Genomic DNA, 27,672 nt, shown 5'->3' with positions numbered 1-27,672 from the left:
GGACAGATTCTCAGAAGTAAGTGTGGAGGGTACTTGCCCAGGAATGTCATGTGGAGAGACTACAGAGGGCAGCTGGGTGGTAAGGTAGGATAGGGTGTGAGAGTGAGGGTCAGACAGTGGGTTGGAGGATGGTTAGTGAAGGAGACTGGGATGAGTGAAAGCTGGGTAAGGGTTACTTTGCTCTGGAAGAGGATTTTAGCAAGTGGATGAGATTTGTACATACTGGGGAACATATATACATAAGAAGACATATGCATAACAAGTAAGTAAGCACAGAATAGCAAAGTAACTTGCCCAGGGTCACACAGTGAGTCGGCAGTGGAGCTGAGTATAGAACACAGGTTTCCTGACTCCCAGTTCAGGGCTCAGTTCACACAGTAACCCACTGAAAAAACCCTTTATTCATAAATTCCAAGGCCAGGAGGGACCACTGTGATCATCTAGTCTGACCTCCTGTATAACACAGGCCAGAGAATGTCCACAAAATAATTTCAAGATCATAGCTTTTAGAATCAGTCCTGATTTAAAAATTGTCAGTGATGGAGAATCCACCACAATCCTTGGTAAATTGTTCCAATGGTTAATTACTCTCGTTTTTAAAAATGTATGCCTTATTTCGTCTGAATTTGTCTTGCTTCAACGTCCGCCCATTGGATCATGTTACACCTTTCTCTGCTATACTGAAGAGCCCATTATTACATATTTGTTCCCCGTGTAGATACTTATAGATTGTAATCAAATCACCACTTAACCTTCTCTTTGTTAAGCTAAATAGACTGAGCTCTTTGAGTCTATCACTACAAGGTATGTTTTCTAATCTTTTAATCATTTTCATGGCTCTTCTCTGAAACCTTTTCAATTTATCAGCATCATTCTTGAATTGTGGGCACCAGAACTGGACACAGTATTCCAGCAGCAGTTGCACCAGTGCCAAATACAGAGGTAAAATAAGCTCTCTACTCCTACTCGAGATTCACGTTTATGCACCCCAGGATCGCAAATAGTCGGCCACAGCATCACACTGTAGTAGTACCAGGTTTACAATGGCGCCAGTGGGTAGTGGTGCCATGGCGCCGGGCCCACAATCAGAAGGGGCCCTGGCTAGCCCGATCCCGTGGCCGACTCACCCGGCCAGGAAAGCTGCCCCTGCCCCTGCTCCGCCTCGTCTCGCCTCTTCTCCAAAGCCCCTGTCCCTTCTCCACCCCCGCCTCTTGCCACCCCTGCTCCACCCCAGCCCTGCCTCTTGCCACCCCTGCTCCACCCTGCCCCCACTCCAGCCCTTCCCCTGAGGACTGCAGCAGGGTCGGGCTGGTCAGAGTGGTGGGGAAGGGGCATGGGATGGAGAAGAGAGGGGGATGGGGGAAGCAGGGGCGGGGGGAAGAGGCTGGGGGAAGGAAGGGGGTGGGATGGGGAGGAGATGGAGTGGTGGGGAAGGGGCATGGGATGGAGAAGAGAGGGGGATGGGGGAAGCAGGGGCGGGGGGAAGAGGCTGGGGGAAGGAAGGGGGTGGGATGGGGAGGAGATGGAGTGGTGGGGAAGGGGCATGGGATGGGGAAGAGAAGAGGATGGGGAAGCAGGGGCCCAGCATGCGGATCCCCTTGCAGCAGCTGGGGCTCCCCTTACGCAGGCCCATCAAACCCTCACCCTGACAAGCCCCACCTCCCCTGCATCTATACCACCCCCATGAGCCCCCCCAGACACCCTCCTCACTGAGCCCCAACCACCTAGACCCCCACCCAAAGGGCGCCCCTCACTACAGGCCAGGTGGCCTAGGGACGGAGTCAGCCCAGCTCCCCTCCCCGCCGGCCCCGCGCGGGTCGGAACCCAGCGCCGCGGGAGCTGTTTCCAGCGGGGACCGGCCGGGCAACGTGCTCGGGCGGCGGCAGGAAGGAGGCTGCGGCGCGGGGCGGGGAGTGCGGCGTGTGCGGGGGCTGCAGGGACCCGCGCCGCCCGGGTCCCGGCTGAGCGTCCGAAGCCCCCGCCAGGCAGAGGCTGCGGGGTGAGCGGGGCGCAGGCGGGGGGCGCAGAGGCTGCAGGGCGAGGAGGAGCAGGGGCAGGGCAGGGGGCGATGGGGCAGGCGGGGGAGTCACAGCGGCTGCAGGGCGAGTGGGGAGCAGGGGTCACAGAGGCTGCAGGGCGAGTGGGGAGCAGGGGTCACAGAGGCTGCCGGGGCACAGAGGGCATTGGGCTGTTCAGTTAGTTGCGTGCCCGCATGTATAGTACAGCACAGAGCGTCTCTCTCATTTGTTCTTTTTTGCACTGGATGGAGCCCTCCACGGTGCAAACAGTGTGTGGTGTATAATGACTGAGTGGGTATATGTAGGGCCCTACCAAATTCACGTCCAGTTTGGTCTATTTCACGGCCATGGGATTTGAAAAATCATAAATTTCATGATTTCAGTTATTTAAAATCTGACATTTCACAGTGTTGTAGTTGGAGGGGTCCTGACCCAAACAGGAGGGGTGTGGGGGGGGGGGAGAGGGTCACGGTACTGCTACCCTTACTCCTGCGCTGCTGCAGGTGGCGGCAGCTGCCTTCAGAGCTGGGCAGCTGGAGAGCGGTTGCTGACTGGGAGCCCAGCTCTGAAGGCAGGACCGCTGCCAGCAGCAGCGCAGAAGTAAGAACGGCATGGTATGGTATTTCCACCCTTACTTCTGGACGTGTGCGTGCTGAGCTGGGCCCTCAATCAGCAGCCGCCACTCTCTAGCTGCCCAGCTCTGAAGGCAGCAGCGCAGAAGTAAGGGTGGCATGATATGGTATATATTGCCACTTTTACTTCTGCACTGCTGCTGGCAGGGTGCTGCCTTCAGAGCTGGGCACCTGGCCAATAGTCACTGCTCTCCGACTGCCCAGCTCTGAAGGCAGTGCACAAGTAAGGGTGGCAATAGCCCCTTAAAATAACCTTGTGACCCCCCCCTGCAACTCCCTTTTAGGGCTGGACCCCCTATTTGAGAAACACTGGTCTCCCCCGTGAAATCTGTATGGTATAGGGTAAAAGCACACCAAAGAGCAGTTTTCATGGGGGTAGGCCGGATTTCAAGGTCCGTGACCTGTTTTTCCTGGCTGAATTTGATAGGGCCCTAGGTATATGGTATGCAGAAACTGAGAGCATTTTTAATGACCCGCCAAGGGAGGAGAGGATTTCCTCACCAGTTAGAGATGGTTAGGTGACCTTATAATAGTTTTCCTGTCGTGGAAAGCATTTTTCTTGTGCAGGCTAACTGTGCAGACAAATCTATCCCTCTATCAATAGGTGTTTTACAGCTCTTGGTCAATGTCTAGTTTCCTTGAAAGGAAAAGAAGCAGGGGTTTTAGAAGCAATAATATCACGGTTGTCTCTGCTCTCATTGAATTAATCTCATTATTAGCTCATCACACTGAGGCTTGCAAGTTCTCATCTTCCGTCTTCTTCCTGCATTGCCGCGTGAAGATAGACATGGCCAGGGTGGTCAGAATGTTTAAAACCTTCAAGACTCACTGGAAGAAAACCACAGTTGGGGTCTGCTTGCTCACCTGGGGAGGAAACTGGCTCTATGGAAAACACTGGTAATTATTACCTGGCCTTAAAGAAGTACAATAACAATGAACCTTTGTCTGTATTTTTGCTAACACCTTTTGATATGGCACATGGACAGTAGTGAAGTTGGGTAAACATCTGTAAAACTTGAGAAGGGTGATTATAGATAGGTTTTGTGAACAACCTACTGGGCAATGATAAGACTGTAATTTCCCTGAGAGGTTCTTACAGTGACATGGTTTTCCAGAGAGAAGCTGCAGTAGCTTAGTCATAGGAATTGTACTCCTGGGGGAATTCTGCACCAAAAAATTAAAAATTCTGCACACAATATTTTAAAATTCTGCATATTTTATTTGTCAAAATAACACAATGTAATCACTCTGGTTTCAATTATTTTGATAATTTATTTAAACTACAATACAATGGATGGAGAATGGGAGTGGGGAGCACTGGAGGAAATCCCCAAACCCCCTGTGTCTAATAGTAATGTAGCTAGGTTTGACCCTTTATTTCTAGTTATTAGTCAACAAATATATGCAGCCAAATAAGAACATAAGAACGGCCATACTGGGTCAGACCAAAGGTCCATCAAGCCCAGTATCCTGTCCTCTGACAGTGGCCAATGGCAGGAGCCCCAAAGGGAATGAACAGACAGGTTATCATCAAGTGATCCATGCCCTGTCACCCAATCCCAGCTTATGGCAAACAGAGGCTAGGGACACCATTCCTGCCCATCCTGGCTAATAGCAATTGATGGACCTATCCTCCATGAATCTATCTAGCTTCCTTTTGAACTCCGTTATAGTATTGGCCTTCACAACACCTTCAAGGAGTTCCAGAGGTTGACAGTGCGTTGTGTGAAAAAAATACTTTCTTGTGTTTGTTTTAAACCTGCTATCTATGAATTTCATTTGGTGGCCTCTTGTTGTATTATGAGAAGGAGTAAATAACACTTCCTTATTTACTTTCTCTATACTACTCATGATTTTATAGACCTCTATCATATCCGCCCTTAGTCACCTCTTTTCCAAGCTGAAAAGTCCAAGTCTTATTAATCTCTCCTCATACGGAAGCCATTCCATACCTCTAATAATTTTTGTTGCCCTTTTCTGACCCTTTTCCAATTCCAATATATCTTTTTTGAGATGGGGCGACCACATCTGCATGCAATATTTAAGGTGTGGGCATACCATGGATTTATATAGAGGCAATATGATATTTTCTATCTTATTATCTATCTCTTTCTTGATGATTCCCAACATTCTCTTTGCTTTTTTGACTGCTGCTGCACATTGAGTGGATGATTCCAAAATCTCTTTCCTGAGTGGTAACAGCTAATTTAGACCCCATTATTGTATATGTATAGTTAGGATTATGTTTTCCAGTGTGTATTACTTTGCATTAATCAACATTACATTTCATCTGGCATTTTGTTGCCCAGTCACCCAGTTTTGTGAGATCCTTTTGTAGCTCTTCGCAGTCTGCCTGGGACTTAACTATCTTGAGTAGTTTTATATTAACTGCAAATTTACCACTTTTTCCAGATTATGAATATGTTAACTAGGACTGGGCTCTGTACAGATCCCTGGGGGACACCACTATTTACTTCTCTCCATTCTGAAAACGGACCATTTATTCCTACCCTTTGTTTCCTATCTTTTAACCAGTTACCAATCCATGAGAGGGCCTTCCCTCTTATCCCATGACTGCTTATTTTGCTTAAGATCCTTTGGTGAGGGACCTTGTCAAAGGCTTTCTGAAAATCTAAATACACTATATCCACTGGATCTCCTTTGTCCACATGCTTGTTGACCCCCTCAAAGAATTCTAGTAGATTGGTGAAGCATGATTTCCCTTTACAAAAACCATGTTGACTATTTCCCAACAAATTATGTTCATCTATGTGTCTGACAATTTTGTTCTTTATGATAGTTCCAACCAATTTGCCAGGTACTGAAGCGAGGCTTACTGGCCTGTAGTTGCCAGGGTCACCTCTGGAGCCCTTTTTAAAAATTGGTGTCACATTTGCTATCCTCCAGTCATTTGGTACAGAAGCTGATTTAAATAATAGGTTACAGATGACAGTAGTCCTGCAGTTTCATATTGAGTTCCTTCAGAACTCTTGGGTGAATACCATCTAGTCCTGGAGACTTATTACTGTTTAGTTTATCAATTTGTTCTAAAACCTCCCCTAATGACACCTTAATTTGGGACAGTTCCTCAGATCTGTCACCCCAAAAGAATGGCTCAGGTTTGGGAATCTCCCTGACATCCTCAACAGTGAAGACTGATACAAAGAATTCATTTCGTTTCTCCGCAATGGGCTTATCGTCTTTGAGTGCTCCTTTAGCATCTCGATTGTCCAGTGGCCTCACTGGTTGTTCAGCAGGCTTTCTGCTTCTGATTTATTTAAAAAATGTTTTGCTATTACTTTTGGAGTCTTTGGCTAGCTGTTCTTCAAATTCTTTTTTTGGTCTTTCTAATTATATTTTTACACTTCATTTGCCAGAGCTTATGCTCTTTTCTATTTTCCTCATTAGGATTTATCTTTCACTTTTTAAAGGATGTCTTTTTGCCTCTCACTGCTTCTTTTACTTTGTTGTTTAACCACGGTGGCTCTTTTTTGGTTCTCTTACTATGTTTTTTAAATTGGGGTATACGTTTAAGTTGAGCCTCTATTGTGGTGTCTTTAAAAAGTTTCCATGCAGCTTGCAGGGATTTTGCTTTTGGCGCTGTACCTTTTAATTTCTGTTTCACTAACCTCCTCATTTTTGTGTAGTTCCCCTTTCTGAAATTAAATGCTACTGTGTTGGGCTGCTGTGGAGTTTTCACTGCCACGGGGATGTTAAATTTAATTATATTATGGTCACTATTACCAAGTGGTCCAGCTATATTCACCTCTTGGACCTGATCCTGTGCTCCACTTAGGACTAAATAAAGAATTGTCTTTCCTCTTGTGGGTTCCAGGACTAGCTTCTCCAAGAAGCAGTCATTTAAGGTGTCAAGAGACTTTATCTCAGCATCCCTTCCTGAGATGACATGTACCCAGTCAATATGGGGATAGTTGAAATCCTCCATTATTATTATTGAGTTTTTTATTTTAATAGTCTCTCTAATCTCCCTGAGTGTTTCAGAGTCACTAACACCATCCTGGTCAGGTGGTCTGTAATATAGCCCTACTGTAATATAGCCCTATATTCTGCAGGTTCGGCCGATCGCGGCTCCCACTGGCTGTGGTTCGCCACTCCAGGCCAATGGGGGTGGCGGGAAGCAGCGGCCAGCACATCCTTTGGCCCGCACCGCTTCCTGCTGCCCCCATTGGCCTGGAGCGGCGAACCGTGGCCAGTGGGAGCCGCGATCAGCCGAACCTGTGGACGCTGCAGGTAAACAAACCATCCAGGCCCACCAGGGTGCTTACCCTGGCGGGCTGCGTGCCAAAGGTTGCTGATCCCTGAACTAGTGCAATTGTTATCTTCACTTGCATGTTAAAGTACTATTTTCAAGTGCTCATCAATAAGCACACATGTGATTTCAGCATCAGCACAACTTTAGTTCATGTGATCGCATTCTAGATATGTCAGCATCTGCCATAGCCAAAATATTGTTTGCCTTTTGGAATAAGATCACCCGCTCCTCCCTCACCAACTAGAGTAACAGCATATACAGTATAGTATCCACTGTTGCCTGTTTCTGTTATCTCTGTAATAAATGTTCCCCATAGGGGTCTAAATCCTGGACTGGTTTATGAAAAGATTTAAACAGACTTAAATTTCAATCCCAATTTTTAAGATTACTGTTAACATGATTTTACTATAATGCAAATATAGCCAAATGATTCTGAAGTGCTATTGCTTTGGGGATTGCAATTCGCTCCATCATCTCCCTGTGTCTTTTAAATCAGTGTGACAAGGGCTTAACTGTTTCTTTTTCCCCTAATGTTAAAATGCTGCCAAGGCCTCAGTGGAAAACAAATCTGCTTATGCCGTGTATTATATTTTTCTTATTTCTTGTTCCCTGTTCTTTTTTTCTTCCTAGGGATAGCAGCATTAAATCAGAATCTTTGTTTTGAAGTGTCAGTCTGCTTTGGCTGCTTCCTTCATGCCTAACTCTTGGGGCTTAGTTGTCTTCAGGGGAGTTACACCAGCAGAAAGTTTGGCCCATAGACTTTTCTTTGTGATAGTGTAATTGGTTACTGTGGCACTGATTGATGCCATGGAGCATGACAACTTCAAGTGCGGAATAAGCAGTGACAGCAGATGAACGGAGGTTCTGATTTCATGTACATGCCTCCAATAACCAAAAGACCAATGAAAGAGAAATGTCAGCTACACTAAATTATAAGTAGAAATGTCTCTTCTTAATAGGTTGCCTTTCACGATTTTTCTGTGAGGTGCCAGTGAGTCTTTGAGGCTGTTCTCCCCTTTCTCTCCCAAGAAGCAGCAGAGAAGCTGACCTTAGGTTCCTATGAGAAAGTTTTGCCCACTCTCCTGGGTGCCCAAATAGAACCATATTCAAGCACTTCCTGCTGCATGCGGGGGCAGGCGTGGGTGACTCCACACTCCCTCCTCTTACAGCACAGTGGAGCAGTCCTCTGCAGCAATATTCCGGGAGGATTGTGGACAACACAGGGATATGGGCCCAGTGGGTCAACATATTGCATGATCCACTGGCCTTCAGAAAGAGTTATGGGCTACATTCAGTACTGGTCCCCTTGTCTTGTCATGAGAATAGTTGGCACAGAGAATTCCATTTTGCATCATGTTTCTCCCCCACCCCAAGACACATCAGTCCATTTATGTGAGCTTTATTCCATTATTATTTGTATTACAGTAGCACCTAAAGGCCCATGCAAGATCATAGCCCCCCTGTGCTAGGCTCGTTATCTGTGTGTAGCAAGACACATCCCTGCCCTGAAGAGCTTACTGTCTAAAATAGACAAGACAGACGTATGGTGGGAGGGGAAACAGAGGCACAGAGAGGGAAAATCACTGTACTGCCTTTGGCCCACATGGTATATTCTGGAGTACTCTTTTCTACTTACTGTAAAATGTGAACATTTTGCATATGGTATATTTCGCGCTTTAAATTGCAACTAATTTTTGTGCAGATGGTCCCATGTAATTACCTGTAACTTAATAACTAGTGTAAATTAAATTTCAGTTGTTTTTGAATTCATTTTAAATAATGAAATTTAATTGAGCAATTATTTCAAGTTATGTAGTATGTCCTACAGAGAAGCGATTATGCTGGACAAAGCACAAGAGAATATGCTGTGGGGAACAGTGCCACACAGGCAGGAGAGAATGGACTAGAAAATGCTTAATAGGCCCTTTATATCTCTAATCTATATAATTCTATTTAACTTTAAAAAGGCACTGTAAAGGTTGGTAGGTCTGAGAGTTTCATATACTTTTCTCCACTTACATCTCTTTAAAAAGTATCTGAGATTCTCAGAATCTCTCTTTCTCTCCTGTCTGTCTGTCTATATATATATATATATGTTTTGGTGGTAAAAGACAGTACGGTTAGGACTTGAAAAATGTACCTAATCTCAACACATCCTAGCCCATGTGAAAAATACACATGTTGGCACACCCTCCTGAAATTAAAAGGAATAAAACAGTTGTGCACTATTTATTGTGTGCTGTGTTTGATTACAATAAATTGTCATTCACCTTTCTACATCTGTTTTAAAATTTTGACTTGCTATCTCTTTCACCCTCCTCCTTGCCCCCCCTTTAAATACTTTCATTTCTTTCTGGGCTTCAATCCACAGTATTGCTTTCAGAGCATTCAAAAACTGTCAGGGGGTAGCTGTGTTAGTCTGTATCCACAAAAACAACAAGGAGTCCGGTGGCACCTTAAAGACTAACAGATTTATTTGGGCATAAGCTTTCATGGGTAAAAAACCTCACTTCTTCAGATGCATGGAGTGAAAGTTACAGATGCAGGCATTATATACTGACACATGAAGAGAAGGGAGTTACCTCACAAGTGGAGAACCAGTGTTGACAGGGCCAATTCGATCAGGGTAGATGTAGTCCACTCCCAATAATTGATGAGGAGGTGTCAATTCCAGGAGAGGCAAAGCTGTTTTTATAATGAGCCAGCCACTACCAGTCCCTATTCAAGCCCAAATTAATGGTGTTAAATTTGCAAATGAATTTTAGTTCTGCTGTTTCTCTTTGAAGTCTGTTTCTGAAGGTTTTTTTGTTCAAGGATAGCTGCTTTTAAATCTGTTATAGAATGTCCAGGGAGATTGAAGTGTTCTCCTGCTGGTTTTTGTATGTTACCATTCCTGATGTCCGATTTGTGTCCATTTATTCTTTTATGTAGGGACTGTCTGGTTTGGCCAATGTACAGCAATGCCCCTCTGCCATGTACATTGGCCAAATAATGGGCATGAGCTGTTATCCAGGAGCAGCATCCAGCTGAGAAGCCAAGTGGTCCTTCCACCAGTGGTGGGGAGTCCTAGTAGGGTCCTGTCTGTAGGCCCTGCTCACCTAGACCACCTTTCTTACTGGTCCCCCCTCCTATCACGGACCCTCCTGGTTGCTGCCACAGTGGGTTGGGGGTGGAGATGTCTCTGTACTATAAAGAACAATTTAAATAGAATGTTGTCATTTGTTTTTTTTTAAATTCTGTTTTAAACATGTTCCCCCCCCCCCCTTGCTCCTCTGTGTTTAGAAGGGTCTCTTGGACAGGCCAAAGAGCCACACCAAATGCTTTCAGGCACAACCCTCTCTTCCCCCTTCTTCTTTCTCTCTGTGAGTGCACCTGCTTGTTTCTGTCAATTTTGGCTCCACAATGCTTTTCCTGGAAAACACACTTCCACAGGACCTGGGGAAGGGGCCTGCATCATCAAGGAAACAGTGAAACTGACTATAAACAAAGTGCTGTCAGAAGCACAACATAAATAAACAGGAAAAAATAGAGGGTTTTTTTAAAAAAAACATCTAATCTCTTTCAGTTTCAGTAATGTTGCGGATTACTTGTAACAAAAGTAAGCACATCATTTTCACATGGAAGTGTGATTTTTCAGGTCGATGCCCCTTTAACCTCCCTGTGTTTCAGTTTTCCTGTCTACAAAGTGGAGATAACACTTTCCTACCTGACATGGTTTTTGTGAAGATTATTAATTCATTTGCAAAGTGCTTTGAGTTCCTTGGGTGGAAGATGAAACATAATTGTAAAGTGTTGTTATTTATCTCAAAATAATATTTCTTGTGCTTGAAAACAAGGCTTAACATATAGATCTTTCTTGATCTCTGTGGAGAGCTATTGCTGGGGCAGGAGACAGAAGCCAAAAGGCAGGTGTGAATTATTTATGTGCATACTTGGTTTATTTTTTTTTCCCCATCCCTTGTCAGAATGCCAGATTTATGTGGAAAGGAAAGATGGATATTGCTAGGAGTATCTGGAGCCTGATGGGACAGTAGCCTTTAAAATACTCCTTTGCTTAAAACTTGTCTGTTGTTTTATTATTTAGTACGTATTAGGTATTGTTTCTGGTTTTCTTGTTGTAATCCATTCTGGCTTAGAATTTGCTTGTTTTATCTTTAGTGTGTTCTGATTTGAAGTATGTCATTAAAAATAGAGAGCTCCAGGTCCATCTATAGCACTGTATAAATACAATAGAAGGGAGTGTTAATCCTTAGGAAACTAGCTAACCTCTCCCAGATGGACATCATATGGGAATGGTCTAATTTCCAGGATTTCCCCATAAACCTCTAGGGGCTGCTATCCCTAGGGAGGAGGATGTGTCTTGTGGGAAGCAGGGACAGGTCAGAATCCTTGTCTATAATTACTTTTCCATTGATGGAATGTGCTGCAGCCTCTGGGCTGTCAGAATGTGGCAGCATTTTTTCATGCACTTGGTGACGTACTGCTTACACCAGGGAGCACTACAGGTGCATTTAGCCCCACATACCTGGTGTGCGAGGCAACACTTAAAGCACTTAATAAACTGAGCATAGATTATGTTGCCTGTGAGGTTTGCCGTTGTCGACATCTTAGGCTAAATTACTATGCATGAGGCGTACTTGACTAGACTTGTATCTATCCTTTTAGAACAGATTAAAGGTTTAGTGAAATCTTGTGCTTCTGTTTCTGGCACTGCTGGAGTGTCTGACGAAAGGGCTTGCTTTAGTTCACATCAATTCATATTAGCCTCCGACATTCTGGAATTAGCTGTCTGAGGCTTTGCTCGTTCATATGTGCAGCTGAAGGAAGGGTTTTGGCTCCCTTTGGCTTTTCCATCCTCTTCTCAAGACTTTGCAGGAAGAAACTCATTTAGTTTTTGCCATTTCAAGGTTCATCCCTTTTTGGGTTCAGATGCTGTGATTGTAGCATTAATTGGAGCTATTTAAAGTAACAACCTCTCCAGAATGGCAAACCAGCCAAAGCCATCCTAGATTTGCTTACGGACAGAAGAACTCTGGAGTACCTGCTTTTGGCCAAATCCTCCCCTCAGATACGCACGTGGCTCTCACTGACTTTACTGAGAGCTGCACATACATATTTAAGGCAAGGATTTTGCACTTGGTCTTCATAATTTCTCCATAGTTGCACTCCTTTCCTGTGGGAAAATTGGTTAGTGTCCTATAGGGGATGGGCCCCAAAATCTACCTTTGGGTATGAAGAAAACGCCCCTTCTGTCCTACAGCTGGTAACAGGAAAGAGAGGGGAGAGCATGGTAACTCGCCACCATGCTAATCAGATGGCAGAGGATTGTGGTAGCTCATTCTAAAGGTCAGAGAGCTGGTATCTCAGCCTTGCTGTGGCAGACACAATTTTTAAATGCAGCATTTGCCCCGGGGAGCGACAGTGGGTCATTGCAGTAGCCTTTCACCTTCAGACATGTTAGTTCACATCCTGATTGATTTAGGTCACAAGTGAAAATGAGTTTGGCATGGGAGGTCCCATATTCTAGTGTGGTGGATGGTATCGCTTTGAGAGAGGCACTGAACTGGAATAGCTGAGATATAGCAGGTGAAAAGTAAAATATGCAAGAAAGATGTGAGAGTTGAATGGGAAGGGGGATAATTTGTACCATACCTGACTGGGCTGTGCCCAATTATAGCCCTAGTGCTATTATTACAAAACTCTAATTTCTCATAAAATACAAATGCTTAAAAAAATCCAAGTTCTTGCATTCAGGATAGAGGATGCTCCAGCAGCTCAGGAAAAGGAAAGGTAGAATCCAGTCCTGCTGCTTGTGAGTATGCTTCCATTGACCTTCCCTGGAATTATGCCAGTTTACACCTGGGTTTCCTTTTGCCCTGTGTATATACTGTCTGATGTATCATATTTAAGTGTGTGCTCAAGATGCAAGGCAAAAGCTTAAGGTAAGGGTGCTTTTTGTGCATACAGCTATGTAACAATTCTGCACTTTTGTTGAAAGTCAAATAGAGGTTTACTTTGGTTACAAAATCAAAGTGATAGAGTTGAATTATCTTTGGAAATGGGGAGAGGACAGGATAGATAACCTCATCTGGTTATGTCACTGCATGGTAATTGACTGGAACTACAGTAGAGTCGTTTCAGAGGATCAAAGAGACTCTGTGACTTGGCTGGCCTAAGTGGTTATGATCTCTAAAGTCCTAAAAGTTTGGAAACCCCCAGTGACAGATTGCTTTTTCCTTACATTCCGTCTTAGCGGTTAGATGTAATGAGTTGGTATTGGTACTCGTTTCTGGATTGGAACTCTCCAAGACTGGCAACAGGGTCTGAATTGAACAGCCTTGTGGGCACAGTGCACAAATCATCTCCTTGAATGTGAGTGGGTACCCTGTCCAACCTGCTCTACAGACATACTCCACGCAATATGTGAAGTCCAAACTCTGCCCCATTACTCACAAAGAAAATAACAATTATAACATAAAAGTCAGCTCAAACTTTCTACCCAGTTTTGGCTGCTTCTCAAAATACTTCTTGGCTTACACCCCAGGACCTCTCCCCCCACCTCCCGTATATCCTGGTGACATAATGAGTCACCTGCTTACGTGAGTTCTGCCAAATAAAGTTTGCTAAACTCTTTCCTAGCACGATCGACACCTGCTTAACAAAGTGGGGGTTTCAGGCAAATGCTGCCAGCCTGTTACAGTGATGCTTTTGATTGGCTCTTGCATCATAATTGACAGAGTGGGCTTTTATATTTATTGTATCAAAGTGGTGGGCACCATGTATAAATATCTGTTTTAAATAAATGATGCATTTTCACCTTCCATATGTAACAAACAAGGAGTTGACTTTCACCATAGAAAATATTGGCAAGGTTCACAGGGCTTTGGCTCTCATTGCCAGTAAGCTAAGTGTCATTGGTAGCGTTAATTTGATTGCTGCACTTTATGTCCCTGCCAGATGATAACTCGGTTTGTCACTTTTTTGAAGGTTCCATTCTGAGCAGCTGCTGCAGCTTTTTGATATTAACTTCATTAAAAACATTGAGCATAAATGCAAAGTCTGGAGAAGCTGATTCAGACTGGGCATCTGATTTTTCACATCCTCCCAAAGCCAAGCTTGTAATAGAAACACTGATATTCTGGTCGTGCCAAGTGGCACGGATGCTGCAGTTATATCAGGAAAAACCAAAGGCCTCTTTGATATAACCAACATCTTTTAGGAGCTGCTGTTGTGGTAGTTTTAGTTGTTAAGTACTGAGGCTGTGCTCGGTGCTATGCAAAAGAAAAAGGAAGATGTAATACTCCCCTTGGGTGATTTTTGAGTAAAACATTGGCCTTGATTCTCAGTCCTGGCTGCAGAAACTCAGTATCGAAACTGGGGGTAGAGAGCACCTTTGTATGTTCAGGATTCTGGAGGTATGAGTTAGAGGAACCGCAAGGGATATTCTAATGTATACTGTGCTGCAACAGCTCTCAGTGGTCTAGCATGGCAGCCCAGAATACCTAGAGTGCAATAGACTCTGGCCATGTGTCCTTTCTTCCTGTGGCATGCCCTGTGCTGGGGCAGGGGAAGGGGAGGATGCCATACTGCTGTTCTGCTGGGTCTGTGTCACTGGGGGTGTTTCCAGATGGCAAGTTCTAGAATCAGGGCCACTATCTTTATGTTCAACACTATGTAACAAAAGACCAAAACTAATTTACAGAAGCAACAAATAGTGTTTTCCCATGTGGGTTCTTCACATAAAATAGTGTTTTCCCATGTGGGTTCTCCTGCCCTGTCCACCCTTCCAAGGCTCTGCACCACTGTGACCTTTCTTACTGGAGAATTGGATGTGACTCTTCAAAGAGCTTCACTCTGGGCTCTGTCAATGGAGTTGGTCGATGAGACACCTCTTCCGCTTTTTTTCTTCTCCCTTCACTTTCGCGGGGTAACCTGGCTAGCCCCGTTGTAAGCAATGTAATGGTTAATTTCGACATCAGGAAAGCAGCACCAGATAAACCAGCAGATGCTGTACTTTAAATTTGTTTTGCTGTAAGGCATAAGCTGTGTCTGTAAGCCTCGAGGGAAAGACCAGGGTAGAAATTGCTTCATGGTTTACCTGTGGATATCAGCATAGTTACAGGAAATGTCTGTGCACTCTTTCAGGCAATATGATAGATCAGTCAGCTGGTAAATATGTAACTTCTCTCTGCCTCTTTCTCCTCCTTATCAGAGTGTTACAATAATTGTTTCATTATTTTACTATCTGGTGCTGGTAAATACAATACAGAAAGCAGTACAAAATGTCCCATATTTAACTAATCATTCTTTACTAGCTTGCATTTCAAACATCCGTGGTCTGATAACCCAGTATGCACAGAGCCTGAATCATGTTTTATGGACAGAAGGCTGAAATGTTACCAGCTTGTCTGCTGTTTTTTGAGCAGTATGGTTCAAACTATGACAAACTTTATCTGTAGAAGCCCTCAAAAACCTATTTTTCGGAGCTTTGGTTCTACCATATGGAATGAATAAGGGCAGATGAATTATGGAGGAAAAGTACTGGTACTTCTCCCAGCTTTTGTTTTCCTTTTTAACAGGGAGGGTAAAAACAATTTACCAAGGAACCATAGGGATAGACTAAATTTGTAAAGAACTTAAAATTAGAGCACAAGATAGCAGCTACCTTGGAAAAAGTACTGGCTCATAACCTTGCCCACTTTGACCCTAGAAAAGAAGGGGTAGCACCAACCATGCAGTGAAAACAATTATGACTTAAACATATACTGAATCTAAAAATTAACAAAGAAGGAAATGAATGAAAAACCACAGTGGCAGGAGTTCCTGTGTTTGGAAGTGTCATGTGCATGCTCTGATGAGGCTGTTTAGCATATCAGTGCCTTGACAGCTCACTGTAGACAACCTGCATCTGGAAGTTGGTATTAGAACTGCAGAAGCTGCAGACTTTATGGAATGTCCTGGTTTAAACTTGCAGTTTGTGTAAGTTGGTCCATGGGATTATTTGTGTTACTTGCCCACATTCACCATATCTGGCCTTGAATACAAATATTAAAGAGAGCATGATGGGACGTCCTGCTTTGTTACCTCTCTCAGCCTCGGCAGGTAAGAGCTTTGCTGTTGCTAAGCTATGTGTCAGCTTCCTGATACGCCAGCTTGTCTGCCTTGCCAACAGACTATTCAGGACACTGTCAATCCAAATCTTGCCTTGCAGGTAACAATCTGTGAACTCCAGAGTTCCCCAGAGACTTCTCCCTGCAGTGTCTGGTCCCTCTCACTGGACACGCACAGAAGTTATTAAGTTTGCTGCCTCCAAAGAGACAGAACACGTACCAGCCTGTTAGTTTAGCTGAAGAGTCACACTTTGCTATAATACACAGCACAGAGATGGTTTTGTAGTAAAACAAGAATAAGTTAATTAACAATGAACAGAAGTTTAAGTGATGGTAATACTATAAAAACAGATATCGTTACATATAAAACTAAACGTGCTTTCTAGTGACTAAAAGTCAATTTCAGCAAGTTGTTATCTTTGTCTAGAGAGACAAAGATATTACTCCCCACCTTCACAGGCTCAGATGGCACTGAACCCTGAGTCCCCTCAGTGATGGATAACTAAAGTGTTTTTGTCCCCCTTATGTTATACAAGTCTCTTGTCTCTGCTTGAAGAGCCATGAAAGCTTCCTTTTGTGCAGATTCTGCACTGCAGATGTGATTGTTAAATGGTCTTCTCCCCAGCTCCTTTAGCTCAATGGCTTTGTTTACCTTGTATGTAAATGTACTTCCATTGTCCTCTGTGTGTAACCAAGCCGGTCAGACAGATAAATGTATGTTCTTTTGTCTAGGGCAGGCTGCTCTGCCTCCCAAACACATTTTAAGAACATATTTTCTGCACACGTAACTCTTTACATGCTAACCATACATACATCACACAATAATATTAATCCCTGGCTTTCATAAAAGACCTTACTCGATATACTTTTATAGTATAATATTGTATACAATCAGTTGATTCAATTGCTTATTTTGGGGGTTCAGGCCTTCTTTTCCCCCCGTAGGGTGTCTGGACCCTGATTGTTGCACATGAATGTCCAAATAATATGGCCTTAAAAACTAGACCATACTCATCTGTTGACAAAGAACTCCCTATCTGTTAATAAGGTACTATCTTCTCCTGGGCTGGAAATTGGTTTGGATAGATTCATCTTGCTCTATATCAGGGGTAGGTAACCTATGGCATGGGAGCCGAAGGCGGCACGCAAGCTGATTTTCAGTGGCACTCTCACTTCCTGGGTCCTGGCCACCGGTCCGGGGGACTTCTGCATTTTAATTTAATTTTAAATGAAGTTTCTTAAACGTTTTAAAAACCTTATTTACTTTACATATAACAATAGTTTAGTTATATATTATAGACTTCTAGAAAGAGACCTTCTAAAAATGTTAAATTGTATTACTGGCACGCGAAACCTTAGATTAGAGTGAATAAATGAAGACTTGGCATACTGCTTCTGAAAGGTTGCACTCCTGCTCTATATCCTCAAATTCATCAATCTCAGGCTTTGGTGGATCACAAGAGACAATGAATTTTAAAGTAGAGGTTCTCCATCAATAATGGACTGCTGCCTCACTCTAGGAGGTCAGCACTGGGTATGAACAACAAGAGCATATCATCTGATAACTGCTGTAGGATGTGGGAGAATTGGTATTGGGGATGGCCTAGTCCAAGCCATAATTTGCTTACTGAGCTGAGACCAGAAGGTTGAAGGTGGGGCTGAAGTACCTAGTCAGTGGTGCAGTATGGACTTACGGGGCTATATTAATAACTTCATGGTTTACTGTTTGGAATTAGCCGTGAGGGTTCTGTTACCCTGGCACTCAGTATAGCAAATGCAGGGATATATTTGACATGCAATCCATTTCAGAGCTGGAATTGCTTTAACTATTATTCCGTAGTAAAATTACTGCAATTAGTCACAAATCTGTCACTTCTGGAAGTAATGTTCCTGTTTTTTTAATACAAATGATTTATTACTTTAGTTTTAAAGAGTAAACATTAGGTTAAAGGAATGCTACTGCCTCTGAGGAAAACTTTGATAAATATTCCAATTAGGCACTATTTGGAGGATATATTATTTATATGCTTTCTCTCTTGTTTTTGTCTTTCTTTTGTCTTTTTGTTATTACTAAGGCTATTTCCATGGCTTTTGTGTTGCTAAGTCAATTCATTTGTTCCCCTAATTTATTTCTCACCTGAAATCACCATTCCTCTGCTTTTGTGGCATCATGATTGACTGCTACAGTAACCGATGGTGATGTAACAAAGAGCAGACTATCTGATTCCGAGTGAGGGATAAACAGCCTAAGATTGTGAAATTGTATGAATCGATGATCCTGTTTTAATGCAAATGCCTTTTACAAGGTATCATGTTCTGGAATGCAACCTAGACCAGTAGTAGGTTGTGTCACCATCACCATTTGTCCTATAACCCTGGGTGCCTTAAAAAGCTCTGCTGCTGTAGCTCCCTGGCTTGGACGCTTCCAGCCAGCAGACAAGCATGCTGTTGTCTGATTGTCTCTGTGGTGTGCAGGCCTGGTTCGCACTCTGATACCAGAAGCCTGCTTACAACACAACAGCCCCAGCCTGGTTGCCAGCAGCCTTAATTATGACTTGCTGAGTGACCCCAACACAGCCCAGTCCTGAATTTCCCCAGAACTGTCTACCCTGAATGTCCAGCACTCTCCTGGAGCATTCAGAGGAGAGATAAGGTCCATTGCTTCTTCGAAGAGACACAAACACAGTGGTTTGTTGCTTTAGCTGAGGTTACGATTAAAAGTTAAACAAATTTATTAACAAGAAGAGAGTGGTTCTAAGTGAATTCAAGTTCAAGGGATAAAGACAAAAAATGGTTACAAGAAAATAAAAGTAAAATACACTTTCCAGTGGCTAAGACTTATTTCAACGAGCTACAGCCTTGGTTCAAGGTAGATTTCTTACTGGTCTTTTTCTTTCCAGCCATGGCTGACTTTCTCTCAGTCAGGACCTTCCTTAAAAGTACAAAGGTGCTATTTTCTCTTGTAGGTGAAAGATCTTTGCCTAAGCAGGTTTCTCACCTATGTTCAGTTTCCAGAGACTTCTTGGTTGAAGGACCCATCTTTCTTAACTTGCAAGAACTGTAGTCCCTCGTGTCTGTCCGTTGATGAAATGCCAAGATGGTGTCTTCTCTCTCCTTGTATCTTCCCAAACTCACTGGTTTATCCCCAGACTCATGATCAACTCATGCTATTCTTCCCTGCTTCCAGACAACCCATTCCCCTGCTGATTCATATGTAAATTGGGCTTCCATTGTTTTTGGTCACACTGCTTAATTTAATTGGAGACAGGTAAATGGCTGCTTTTCCTCCTGTCTGTGAGAAAACCTGTTTCTCCCTGTGTTTGGTCACAGATATTAAAGCATAATATCATTAAGTAGCCATATTTCTTCATATGGTGTTAATACGTACATTTCACAATTATATTAATCACCAGTATGTCATGAGCCATAAAAGATCTTACTTGACACACTTTTATAATACAGTAATATTGTATTGCATCAGTTGATTCAGTTACTTATCATTGCAGGTTCAGACTCCCCCAAGATGTTATCTCCCCAGCTTCCTAGGTTGATGGCTTTGCTTACCTTCTAAGTAAATGTGCCTTCATGGTCTCTTCCTGATGACCAGCAAGTAGAGCCCTTTGTCTAGGGCAGACTGGGCTTACGCATTGCTTGCCAAACACATTTTAAGAACATAATTCTAGCACATGTCCATAACTCTTTGTACACACCTGTACATACATCACACAAGAATATTAATGATCAGTGAGTTGTTAGTTGTCCCACAATATGTTACATGCCACCTTTTCGGGTATATATCATGACAACTGTGTGATATGTATAGTAAGTATGTCAGGCCTGACAAGAGTTGCTGACACAGTTCAGGGACTCCAGAAATGGGCTGCCCTGCCCTTCAGTTGCTTTTTCCTTTGCTGCCCCCAGTCCTATCCAGTCAGTATTTGTTTTGATATTCTTTTCAATTTATTATACACTCACTACAGATTTTAAGTTTTCATTGTGCTGGCAATTTTTGTATTGATAGTGACCTACTCTTCAAAAATTTTCAGGGGAATGCTAGGGATGCTTTTGGTGCTCAGAAGAAAGGTTTAGGAGGTGGTTTTGGTATTTAGGAGGCAGTTGGGGCTTTTGGTACTGTGGAAGGTGATGCATTGTCTCACCTTTTGTGTAAGGGCAGAAGTGACTACTTCAGGAGACGGAGTTTGAATTCTTTTTTTTCTTTGAGGGGTGTCCCTGTGGGTGCTCCACTTTAGGTGTCTTGGCGCCCTGCGCTTCTAGTTGGAGACTTGTGGTAGCAGTGCCCCAGTTGGCCACACACGCGTGGCAGCCATCTCGCGCCACTCTGAGCAATTATCCCACGAGCACAGCCAACTGCCAATCAGTTCCTTCTCTACCGCCCTTGATTTTGGCGGAATGACAGCAGTGCCCTTATCTACTCTCATATTTCTTTAATCTCTGCCCTTTCCTCAGTTAATTTTCCTCATTGTATATCTCTCCATTCATTTTATTTTTTAGTTTTCACATTTAAAAAAACAAAAACTTCCCCATTTTTCTCCCTGCCTGAGGCAGGCAGCCGCTGAAGAGGCATTAGACTGGGACTATTCCCATTCTTCATTCAGGTAGCCTCTCAGACATGCCTGGTTCTCCAGGTTTCAGGCTCTGTCTGACCTGCAGACTCTCAATACCAGTGACCGACGGCCACTCACAGTGTGTCCGTTGCCTGGGTGGGAGACACATTACCCAAAAGTGTCCCCACTGCAAGAAAATCACAGCATGGACAAGAAAGGCCAGGCACTGCCAATTAAAACGTTTAATGGTGGAGAGATCCCTCAGACCCCGAGTCCAGGACACCGACGGCACTCAGAGCGCCGGATAGCGAGTCACCAGGTCTGGTACCGAGACATCCCGAGGAGCGAAAGACCCTGTGCAGTCTCTCTCTCCTAGCAGCAAAACTAAGGGTAGGTCTACACTTACCTGCCGGGTCGACGTGTAGAGTTCGACTTCCTGGAGTTCGAACTATCGCGTCTAATCTAGACGCGATAGTTCGAACTCCGAACGCGCTCCCGTCGACTCCGGAACTCCACCACCACGAACGGCGGTGGCGGAGTCGATGGGGGAGCCGTGGACTTCGATCCTGCGGCGTCTGGACGGGTGAGTAGTTCGAACTAAGGTAGTTCGAGTTCAGCTACGCTATTCGCGTAGCTGAACTTGCGTACCTTAGTTCGACACACACACACACCCCCCCCCAGTGTAGACCAGGCCTAAGCCTCATAGGTCAGTACTGAGGGAACAGACACCTCAGGCACAGAGCAGCACTATGGCGCCACCTGCTGCACCAATACAATATGACAAGTCTGCAGCACCGACAACGCTTCCTCTGGTTCCCAGCCTGAGCTTGCCTGCGCTCGGGACCGAGTCTCCCAATGCCGCAACAGCTTGTTAGCCATGCAGACCTACTCATTGCTTCCACCCCTGGAACTCCGCGCTTTGGCACCGATGGCACCCTGGCCAGGTCAGGGCCAAGCTTTATCCCTACACCTCTGGCTTGGCCCCCTCCTCTCTCCAGTGATGAAGAGGAGGAAATGGAGACATTAATGGGCACACCTCACCACCCCTCTCCTAAACCTGAGCCCGCTCGGCCACAGGGCGTGGGTTGGCAACCCCCACAGTGGGTGCCCTCTCCCATGGCCTTCCCACTTCTACTGGGATCCATGGGCATTATACAGAGCCCAAAACTCCCAGCCATCCAGTCCACCTAGGTCCATGACACAGTGATCGCCTCCGCAATCTGCTCCAGCTTTGCCAGAACTGCTGGAGAAGGAAGCTGAAAAATCTATGGACAGGCCGGAGGGTCACACCCTCCCAGCTACCCTTTCAGGATTTGTTTAAAAGAGTAGCTGGTTCATTAGACATCTCACTGGCGGAGTTACCGGAGACTCAACATAAGCTGACACATATATTGCAAGCTTCTCCGTCAGCCAAGATAGCACTACCCATTAATGCTGCCATCCTGGACCAAGCAAAAACCATATGGCAGACTCCAGCCATGGCCCCACCTTCTTGTGAGTGATCTGACAAGAAGTACTACGTGCTGGCTAAAGGAGCTGAGTTTTTGTTTACCCACCCTACTCCAAACTCATTGGTGGTAGAGGCATTTAATCAAAGGGGGAAGCAACATCAAACCAGCCCCCCCCCTCCCCCCCCGCATGATAAAGATTGGAAATGCCTAGACCTCTTTGGCAGGAAAGCCTATTCATTGGCGACCCTCCAGTTTTGCATAGCAAACTATTCTGCATTACTGTTCAAGTACACACACAACATTTTTTCTTAGATGTCATCTTTTATTGAGCACATCCCAGCTGACAAAAAAGAGCAATATAAAGCTGATATAGCAGGTGGTTTCCTTATCACCAGAACTGCCCTGCAGGCTTCTCTGGATTCTGCTGACATGGCGGATTGCTCCATTGCTATGTCCGTTGTCATGCAGAGGGATTCATGGCGCCATCTCTCCGGCTTCCCCAGGGAAGTTCAGGTGACAGTAGAGCATTTTACCTTTTGAGGGGCAAAAATTGTTTGCAGAGAGCACGGATGTCTCCTTACGCACCCTGAAGGACTCCCGTGCGACACTAAAGACACTTGGAATCTATATCCCTATGAACAAAAAGAAACCAGGCAGATTCTACATCCAATGATTCCGTCCTGCCTCATACACTCAGTCTCAACAACGTTATGATCAACGCCGTAAGCAGCGCCAGAAGAGACGCTGTCAGGTGCAGGAGCCATCTACTTCTAGGCAAACGTTTTGAAGTGTTGGTTGAGGACACAAGAGTCCCACATTCTTCAATTCCAGAGTCACTGCTAATTTCCAGCCCATTTGGGGACTGCCTTACACCCTTTTACCCAGTCTGGAGAACCATCACCACAGACAAGTGGGTTCTGGAAGTTATACAGAAGGGCTATTCCATCCCTTTCTTTCCATTCCTCTTACCCACCTCCCTTTCCTGTCCCTCATCAGGGACCCATACCACGAGTACCTGTTACAGCAGGAAATACACTATCTCATGCAACTAAGTGCTGTGGAACCAGTACTGGTTCAGCACAGAGGTCGGGGTTCTACTCACTTTACTTTCTCACTCCGAAGAAAACAGGTGGATGGAGGCTCATTCTGGACTTATGCCAACTGAACAAGTTCGTGAGAACACAGTGCTTCAAGATGGTAACCCTAGCAACCGTAATTCCGGCATTGGAGAAAGGAAATTGGCTCTTGGCCCTCAACCTTCAAGACGCTTACTTTCACGGCACCGTCCAGCCAGTGCACAGTAGATTCCTACGATTCACTCTGGGCAGCCTACATTACCAATACAAGGTACTTCCCTTCAGCCTCTCTGTGGCTCCAAGGGTTTTTTCCAAAGTCTGTGTGACCATATTCCCCTGTCTAGACAACCACCTGCTAAAAGCACCAACATATGATGAGGCAGTTCACGCCACTCTAACCCTATTTACAAACTCAGGGTTACAAACCAAACTACAGAAATCCACCCTGACCCCAACCCAACAACTGGACTTTATAGGGGCACACCTCAACTGTGTCACGGCATCTGCACAGCTACCCCAACAATGGTTTCTTGCCTTAACAAACCTAATCACAACAGTAAGACACAGTCCACAAACGTCCGCCAGAACGTGCCTACAACTTCTTGGACACATGTCAGCTACCATATTTGTCATGAAACATGCCAGGCTGCATGTGAGATGTCTACAAACCTGGCTATGCACTGTATATGTTCCTCACAGACACTCGATCAACAGACGGCTTACAACGCCCAGCAGAGTGAAAGACTTGCTCGCATGGTGGACAAAACAAACAAATATCTGCTCAGGCGTTCCCTTCCAAAGGGAAACCCCATTAGTCACTATCACCATAGATGCCTCTCTGGTAGGAATAGAGGGCACACTTGGCCGACATCATCATCCAGGGCCGATGGTCCCTAGAGGAGTCAAATCTCCACATAAATCTACTGAAGCTCCGAGCAGTTTGAAACACCTGCCATCACTTTCTCCCCCTGATCTGCAACAAAACTTCCAGATTCTCACAGACAATTTGGTGACTATGTTTTATATAAATCGCCAAGGAGGGGCCCGATCATACCTGCTCTGCATAGAAGCAGTTCACCTCTGGCATTGGTGCATCTCCAACAACATATGCATCACGGTATCCTACCTATCTGGAAACCAGAATGCCACAGCACATGACCTCAGCAGGATCGTCTCATGGATGCACGAGTGGGAACTAGACCCACAAATTCTGCAAACTATATTCCGACAATAGAGATTCCCCTCAGTTGACATTTTCGCCACGACCCACAATGCCAAATACCCACAATACTGCTCCCGAGCGGGACTGGGACACAACTGTCTCAGAGACGCCTTCCTTAACAAATGGGAGGCCCTGCTCTGGTACACCTTCCCCCTGATTCTCCAGTTGAGTCGTGTTCTACATAAGATCAGACAAGACACATCCAGAGTCATCTTGATTGCACCAACATGGCCCAGACAAACATGGTTCCCATACCTGACCCAGTTGTCTGTCAGATCACGAACCCTTCCCCTCCTGCCTCACCTACTGACACAGGATACAGGACGCCTCCATCACCCCAACATTCCAACACTTTGTCTCAAGGCATGGCTAATTCAGGGATGACAGAACTCAAAATATGCTGCTCCAAGGAGGTCCAAGACATTCTACTTAACAGCCGACATCCCTCCACATGAAAAACATAAGCACGCAGGTGGCAAAGATTCTCCATTTGGTGCCGAGACAAGCAAACCATTCCACAATCGGTCCCGTTACCTACTATCCTTGAGTACATATTGACACTAAAAAAATTGGGCATCTCGACTAGCTCACTGAGAGTGCACTTATCAGCCATCACCACCTTTCACGACAAGGTGGACAGACTCACGGTCTTCACCTATCCACCGACTAAGCACTTTCTCATATAAAGAACACTTACCCCACATTAAGGGACCTGACCCCTATGTGGGACCTCAACCTTGTTCTCCATGTCCTCATGCGGAAACTCTTTTAACCTCTAGCGACCTGCTCATTCCGACATGAAGGTTGCCTTTTTTATTAGCTATCACATCAGCATGAAGGGTGGGAGAGTTGGGTGCCCTACTGGCACACCCATCTTATACCACATTCCTCAAGAATAAAGTCACCCTAGGCCCACACCCTAAATTCATACTTAAGGTCGCCTCCCTCTTCCATCTCAATGAACCCATTTACTTACCTGTATTCTTCCCCAAGCCGCACACCAACAACAGGGAGGCGTCCCTTCACACACTAGATGTCCGCAGAGCGCTGGCGTTCTATATAGAGAGAACAAAAACATTCAGAAAATCGTCCTGGCCATTCATATCCACAACAGAATGATCTAAAGGCCAGATCATTTCTAAACAGAGACTTTCTAAATAGATCTCTTAATTGTATCAAACTGTGTTACCAAAATTACAATTTGCAAGCTCCTTCTGGACTTTGCGCACACTCCACTAGAGCTATGTCCACATCCATAGCCTTTCTCAAACATGTACCCATCATGGGTATTTGTAAAGAAGCTACCTGGGCATCGCCCCATACTTTCACCAAACCTTATGGAACAGCAGTCAGCTGCAGACACCCACTTTGGTCAATCGGTGCTCTCCACCATACATACATTAACTCTGAAGCCCCTCCTCTCCACCGAGGGGTACTGCTCTTCAGTCACCTAAAGTAGAGCACCCACAGGGACACTCCTTGAAGAAGAAGAGAAGGTTACTCAACTTGTGCAGTAACTGAGGTTCTTCAAGATGGTTGTCCCTGTGGGTGCTTCACTACCCACCCTCCTCCCCTCTGCTTTGGAGTTTTGGCTCGATCCTCTGGGGTAGAGAAGGAACTGGTTGGCGGTTGGCTGTGCTCGTAGGGTAGCTGCTCGGAGCGGTGCAAGATGGCTGCCGCACATGTGTTGCTAACCGGGGCCCTGCTACCACAAGTCTCCAACTAGAAGTGCAGGGTGCCAAGACACCTAAAGTGGAGCACCCACAGAGACAACCATCTTGAAGAATCTCAGTTACTGCACAAGGTGAGTAACCTCTTCCCCAGCCAAGCAAATTTTATTATTAGCTAATTGACCCACTACACCCTGGCCCATTATCCACCATTACATTTACTAATGACAAATAAGTACATTTAGTCTAGAATTTCTGCTGAAATGATCAGTAGTGAAATAGTATTGATACACTACAAGACGTCATTGTTACAGCTCTATGTATGTGTATTGTTACATACATTAAGGTGTATGGGGTAATTTACGTCTCTCTGAGTTACTGTTTCAGGCTGCCTGCAGACTCAGGCAGATATCAGTTGCTGCATTCGTTTAAGTTCAGTTCACAGTCTGAAGGTTTTATTCACAACCATAATAGCTAGAGATTTAGGGCTTTGTAAATTATTATACCTGATGCCCTGGTCTTTAGTAATGAAAAAGGGGGTAATAGCTAGAAATATATATATATATATATGTACATGCTATATATGTGTATATATATAGAAGCAAAATTATTCTTATGTAGAATGTTTTCCATATGGTGTTTAAAGGTCTCAGTATGATATTTTACTGGGTGTCAAAACAGTAGAAAGAGGGCAGATGCATATGTTTTGAAAAAAAATTAAACAGTTTCTGCCTTAGCTCCTTAAAGTTATATTATTTAACGTCCATTCTCTCCTTTCTTTTTCCTGATAGTGATAACCTGCTAAGGAGAGCTGCATGCCAGGAAGCCCAGGTAATACCATTTAATGTGATACAATTAGATTAAAATCCCCATCTTATCTCAGTTGTGCAGGACTCCTGAGATTCTCCCAGCAGGTCTCATCTACGTGACAAACCTGACAGGGATGCTGGCTGTGTTGTTTGTTTTGCATGGTTGTGGGGGTTTTTTTTGGGCGGGGGGTGGTTTTGCTACGTAGCCACAGGATGAATGAGGCCCTCTTCCTTCAACAGGCTGGTGTACTTAATTGTACCTGTAATTCAGTGCCATAATAAACAATGCAATTGCATCATTAAAGTAGTTTTTGGTACTATTCAGTTTGCATAGTCCTTCAGTTATGGAGATTTAATTATTCCATCTGTCTGCAAAGTGATGGTGAAGAGGAAATGGATTGACAGGAGTGGAGACTGAAATTTTATATATACCATAGAACAGGTACGGCAGAAACCATGTAAGGTTCTTCATGCTAATTTTAACCTAGAGAGATTATCTCTGGGGCTGATGGGGTAGTCAAGTATCCTTGCCCATTCAATCCTGTGTGTGTCTATCAAGGGTATCAGTTGTGGTGGCTGATTTTGTAATATTCCTACTTGTCCACAAGGAAGTGGACGAAGACCATCAACTTATTTCACATAGGATTCTAGTGAAAGTCTGCGTGGTTGTCCTTTGGGAGCATTGGCCTCACTACTTTCTCTTTACACATCTACTTCTGCCATCTGGGGTCTGTAAGGCCAGTTAACTAGGGCAGACTTCTTACTGTAGTGTTCCTGCAAGGGAAGCCTGCTCTTACCAAGTATTCTTTCATTGGGTGGGTGCTGTTTTCCAGGGACTGCGCCACT

General features: G+C 44.6%; 1 protein-coding gene across 1 annotated transcript in view; it reads left to right on the top strand.

Moving 5' to 3' along the window:
* The first annotated feature begins 1,814 nt into the window (after positions 1-1,814).
* The window catches only part of AGK (acylglycerol kinase), a 54,401-nt gene continuing 28,543 nt past the window's right edge, over positions 1,815-27,672 (top strand). Inside the window, exons 1-3 of the mRNA XM_039482194.1 lie at positions 1,815-1,999; positions 3,370-3,547; positions 26,809-26,848. Of these exons, the coding sequence (XP_039338128.1) occupies positions 3,438-3,547; positions 26,809-26,848 (150 nt within the window). The 5' untranslated portion in view covers positions 1,815-1,999; positions 3,370-3,437. The remainder of the gene's footprint in view (positions 2,000-3,369; positions 3,548-26,808; positions 26,849-27,672) is intronic.

The sequence above is a fragment of the Mauremys reevesii genome, linkage group 1 (assembly GCF_016161935.1).
Source record: "Mauremys reevesii isolate NIE-2019 linkage group 1, ASM1616193v1, whole genome shotgun sequence".
NCBI classification, from domain to species: domain Eukaryota; kingdom Metazoa; phylum Chordata; order Testudines; family Geoemydidae; genus Mauremys; species Mauremys reevesii.
This window is presented reverse-complemented; position numbering and strand designations above follow the sequence as displayed.